The sequence below is a fragment of the Kryptolebias marmoratus genome, linkage group LG19, assembly GCF_001649575.2.
Source record: "Kryptolebias marmoratus isolate JLee-2015 linkage group LG19, ASM164957v2, whole genome shotgun sequence".
NCBI lineage: Eukaryota > Metazoa > Chordata > Actinopteri > Cyprinodontiformes > Rivulidae > Kryptolebias > Kryptolebias marmoratus.
This window is the reverse complement of record NC_051448.1, coordinates 120,357-125,707: the sequence shown is the minus strand read 5'-3', so window position 1 is coordinate 125,707 and position 5,351 is coordinate 120,357. Positions and strand designations below refer to the sequence as shown.

General features: G+C 43.6%; 2 protein-coding genes across 3 annotated transcripts in view; one reads left to right on the top strand and one right to left on the bottom strand.

Moving 5' to 3' along the window:
• Positions 1-2,424, top strand: part of LOC108249109 (BTB/POZ domain-containing protein 6-B) — a 7,113-nt gene extending 4,689 nt beyond the window's left edge. The window contains exons 3-5 of the mRNA XM_017438270.3: positions 634-724; positions 881-999; positions 1,285-2,424. Of these exons, the coding sequence (XP_017293759.1) occupies positions 634-724; positions 881-999; positions 1,285-2,317 (1,243 nt within the window). The 3' untranslated portion in view covers positions 2,318-2,424. The remainder of the gene's footprint in view (positions 1-633; positions 725-880; positions 1,000-1,284) is intronic.
• Positions 1-5,351, bottom strand: part of brf1b (BRF1 RNA polymerase III transcription initiation factor subunit b) — a 35,223-nt gene that overhangs the window by 12,920 nt on the left and 16,952 nt on the right. For both annotated transcript variants that reach the window (XM_017438268.3, XM_017438269.3), the window contains exons 3-6: positions 5,009-5,089; positions 4,738-4,911; positions 3,950-3,981; positions 3,808-3,880 (exon numbers count right to left, since the gene is read on the bottom strand). In XM_017438268.3, the coding sequence (XP_017293757.1) occupies positions 3,808-3,880; positions 3,950-3,981; positions 4,738-4,911; positions 5,009-5,089 (360 nt within the window). The remainder of the gene's footprint in view (positions 1-3,807; positions 3,881-3,949; positions 3,982-4,737; positions 4,912-5,008; positions 5,090-5,351) is intronic.

The window sequence follows — 5,351 nt, the reverse complement described above, 5'->3', positions numbered from 1 at the left end:
AAAAAAACAACAACCAGAGGCCCTCACACAGAGGTAAACAATAACAACCAGAGGCCCTGACACAGAGGTAAACAACAACCAGAGGCCCTCACACAGAGGTAAACAATAACAACCAGAGGCCCTGACACAGAGGTAAACAACAACAACCAGAGGCCCTGACACAGAGGTAAACAACAACCAGAGGCCCTGACACAGAGGTAAACAACAACAAACAGAGGTAAACAACAGTCTCTCTCAGCCTGGTGAACCTCTGCCCGTCTTTTATCTCCAGTCCTCTCTGAGCTCCTCCAGATGTTGTTCTTTCGTACCACTAACTTTTACACCCTGATGTTGCTCCTGGAACAACTTTTTACAGATGTTGCTACCATCAAATTCAAAATCCTTTAAAATACATTTCTTAGTTTCAACATTTGATATTTTTACTAAGGTCCATTGTTAATAAAATGTATTGATGAGATTTTCTGTTTTTATTTACGATTTACAGTCCCAACCTTTTCTGAACTGGGATGCTGACAAATTATTTCTCTGATTCAAATTTCTCTGCAGTGACACACAAATTTAAATATCTGCCATTCATTTGTTCATCTTAATGACTACTCAGACACAAAACCATGTTTGTTTGTTGATGTGCAGGAATGCTCTGATGTTCAACAATGAGCACATGGCTGATGTTCACTTCATGCTGGGTCCTCCAGGAGACACTCAGATTGTCCCCGCCCATAAGGTACAGAACCTGATAGGGTTTTAGGATCTGCCTGTCCCTGCCTTGTGTCTTCTGTTTGGACTAATTCTGACACTGTGTCCTGTTTGTGGATCCATTCTGACGTCACTCCTGTCCTTGTTGTAGTATGTCCTGACCTGTCTCATGTCTCTACTGCAGTACGTCTTAGCAGTTGGCAGCTCGGTCTTCGGAGCCATGTTCTACGGAGACCTCGCCGAGGAACAATCTGAGATCAACATTCCTGATGTGGAACCGGCTGCGTTTCTGACGCTGCTAAAGTGAGTTCAGCTCTGTTGAACCTCCTTAGTGTCTCTGTCTTAGGTGTGCTTGTTGTCCTCTCAGATGTCTCTCTCTCACCAGTTTCAGGCGTTCCTGTTGTTTGTTTTGATTTTTTTGTCTCAGAACTTTACTTGTGTCCTCTATCTCAGTTGTCTCTAATGCCCTCACTGTCTCCTCTCTTTGGTCTCTGGTGTCCTCCGTTTCCCCTTATTTTGGTTTCTGGTGTCCTTTCCATCCCCTCAATTTGGTCTCAGATGTCCTCCCTGTCCTCTATTTGGTTTCAGATATATGTACAGTGATGAGGTGGACCTGGATGCAGACACTGTTCTTGCCACGCTCTATGCTGCTAAGAAGTACCTTGTCCCTGCCGTAGCGAAGGCATGCGTGTCTTTCCTGGAGACAAGCCTGGAGGCAAAGAACGCCTGTGTCCTGCTGTCTCAGAGCCGGCTGTTTGAGGAGGCAGAGCTAACAGAGCGCTGCTGGGAGGTGATCGACGCTCAGGCTGAACTGGCGCTCCGGTCTGAAGGATTCTGTGAGATTGACCGGCCCACGTTGGAGATGGTCCTGCAGAGGGAATCTCTGAATGTCCGAGAGGTTCTGGTATTCCGAGCGGTGTTGGACTGGGCCGCGGCAGAGTGTCGGCGACAGGGCTTGACAGTGACTCCTCGAAACCAGCGGACCGTGCTGGGAAAGGCTCTGTACCTGGTCCGGATTCCCTCCATGTCACTGCAGGAGTTTGCGGACGGACCTGCACAGTCAGATGTGTTGACCCTGACAGAGACCCGAAACATCTTCCTGTGGTTCACCGCTTCGAACAAACCCATACTAGACTTTCCCATGACCAAACGAGCTGGGCTGGCGCCGCAGAGGTGTCATCGCTTCCAGTCCTCGGCCTATCGGAGCAACCAGTGGCGCTACAGGGGGCGCTGCGACAGCATCCAGTTTGCTGTGGACCGCAGGATCTTCATGGCTGGACTGGGCCTGTATGGTTCCAGCTGTGGGAAAACTGAGTACAGCGTGAAAATTGAACTAAAGAGGCAGGGAATGGTTCTGGCCCAGAACCTCACCAAGTTCCTGTCAGACGGCTCGAGCAGCACCTTTCCGGTGTGGTTTGAACACCCAGTCCAAGTGGAACAGGACACCTTCTACACAGTCAGTGCAGTCCTGGATGGAAACGAGCTTAGTTACTTCGGACAGGAAGGGATGACCGAGGTCCAGTCTGGGAAGGTGACCTTTCAGTTCCAGTGTTCGTCGGACAGTACCAATGGCACTGGGGTTCAGGGAGGGCAGATCCCAGAACTGATCTTCTACTGCTGAACTTACACGTGTTAGACTTAAACAGAAGGTTCTGGTTCTGATAGTGGTAGCTGGAAGCTGATTGCCTGCTGGTTTATTGGAAAACAATAAAGTTTGTGTGACAGAAACGAGTGTTTTTGTTTCTTTTAGCTGGTTCCAAGCATCACTAAGATAAAGACCTTTACCAGTAAGGATGCAGTGTGAGAAATGTATATATTTTTTAAGTTTATATAGTCCGAGAAAAGTCAAATCAAATTTATTTATGTAGCACTTTTCAGCAACAAGGCTGTTCAAAGTGCTTGAAAAAAGTAAGTGATGTTGTTTCTACAGTACCTATACAAAGTATTCACCCCCTTGGATGTTTTACCCTTTTATTGCTATTATAAATCAGTCATAGCCAATATAAATTTTTTTTTTGACACAAAATACAAAAAACAATCCTTTCAATGACAATGAAATCAAATTTCTACAAAGTAATGCCAATTCAATTGATTTACACGTCCCATATTCCTGATGATGGATTTAACTCCTGGGCCTGTTTAGAGCCTTGAAAATCCTCTTGAATCCATCCCCTGACAGTATTTTTCAAAGATTTTTCTCAGATTTAAATGAAGACAGTCACGTTAAAAGGAGTGAACATTTATGCAAACAATTATTTGGCATTACCCGTTTGTTAAATTGATATTACTTTGTAGAAATGTCTTTAACTGCCATCACTGGGAAAAGGGATGTCTGGGTTTCTTTCCTGGACCTGTTGCTTCTGCGGCCTGAAAGGTAGAAAAAGGATGGATGGATGGATTGAAGAGTTTTGTTTTTATCAAAAAGGTCAATTTATATTGATCATGACTAATATCAAATACTAATAAAAGGGTAAAACTTCTGAGGGGGTGACTACCTTTTATAGGCACTGTAGAAAGAAGGTTTTCTACTGCAATCCTTCCAAACAAGCCATAGCCTCTTTGTTTAGTCTGTTTCTAGTTGTCATAACCTTTAACCTGCTAACTGACGTCTGTTAAGTCGGAGGCTGTGTTTGAAATATCCACTATGTAGTGCGTTTAACTCAAATAGTTTGGAAATGACCTTTGACCCTTCCCAGATTATTGGGCAGCAACAGTTGCATCAATGAGGTCATTGCTGTTGTGTTTCCACTTTGATGTTGGGTTAACACACACAGCCAGAGAAGTCCCACTGATGATGATTAATTAATCATACATTTGGCTGATCCTGACTCTGTGTTAAGCACAGCGGTGGAGGGCTGATGATTTGGGCTTATTTTTGTTTAATAAACAACGACATGGTGGAATCTGTCAGGTTGTTATCCTGAGATTAGATTTGAATCATTTTAGAACCTGGTAAAGACCTGATCGGGATTATTGTGCCCTGAAACATTAGAGCTGAAGGACATAACAGATAACCTGCTCGAGGGTCAGAGGTCACATGATTATGTCTGTTAAATAACAAGCTTGATGGGTTCACCTACTCTACACATGAACTCAGACAGGAAGTCTCACCAATGGCGGGTGCATTGATGCAGAGCTCCCTCGCCAGCAGAAGGAACGTCTTTCCCAGGATGTAAACATTCACCTGAACACAGAAAACAAACCAGATGGATCAGAGGTCAAAGGTCAAGAGCTGGTCAAGGGTCACAGGTACCTGCAGCAGGTCGCTCAGGTCCAGCAGCATGTCTGATGCTTCGTTCAGGAAACTGAAAGTATGGGTTCTACTGATCAGCCACAGAACCGAACCTGGAACGTGTTTAACAGGCTCTGCTGGACTCATGAGTCCCAACTGAACCCTTAGAACTGTAGCTGGTTTTACACAGAACCATAATAACAAAAGTAAAGGTAAAACATATTAATAATAAAAAAACAAAATGAAAACATGTTTAACATAATTTAGATAATTGTTCTAAAATATAAGTTCTGTTCTGTTTGGTTCTTGTTGCTCAGCTGGTTGTTGATGCTGCAGAGAAATAAACTCATTACTGCTGCAGGTAATTTAAAAAAGAAGCATGGATTCATTGTAAAGAAATAAATCGAAGGCATTGTTTGGAGTTTATGGAAAAAATAAAGTTTGAAAAATACAAATAAAATCTTTTAATTTTTTTCCCTTTTAAATCTGTTTTATATATTTTTTCTGTCTCTACAGTTTGATGTCATTTTCTTTCTATGTGAAATAAAAACAACAAACTTTAGACTTCTTTAGATTTTTCCCCCTTTGATAAGTTTATACTTTTCTAAACAAGAAGTCTTATCTAATAGAAATACAAATTTTTTTTCTTGTAATATTTTCTGTAACTTTATGATTTTCTCTTAAGAAACTTCTCATTTGTTTCACCGTAATTATCACTTGTAACACCAAATAAAACCTCATCGATCCTGTCTGCAGGATCTGATCTACTGGACATGCTTGTCACATGACAGCGCCTGTTGCTAGGATACGGGGCGTCCCCTCGGTGCGACACACCAGGTAGAGGCAGGCGGCGATGACGTGCTCCATCTTACGCCCTCGGGTCAGGTGTTTGCTGACTACCAGCTTGAAGAAGTTGAAGGCTGTATCTAAACAGTGCTGGTTGAGCTGCAGCTGACTCCCGAGCTGCTGGATCTGACGCTTACCTGCAGAGACACAGAAACCACACACCTGGACACACCTGGACACACCTGGACACACCTGAGACACCTGCCGCCTACAGTAAGACACCTGAAGACTCACCACTCTGCAGGGTCTGAGCTCGGGACTCCTTCCCAACACTGATGTGAAAACCAGAACCAAGAATTGGAGCTTTAACTGGACCTAAAGACAGAGAAATAGATGGGTTCTAACAGCTAAAAAAGATTTAATAAAAATCAGCAAATAAAAAAAAAAATAAAGGTAAAAGAGTCAGTCAGTATTTCAGTATTTCCCTGATCAGAGACGATCACTAACCGATCGCTCCGATCGGAGACGATCACTAACCGATCGCTCCGATCAGAGACGATCACTAACCGATCGCCCTGATCAGAGACGATCACTAACCGATCGCCCTGATCAGAGACGATCACTAACCGATCGCCCC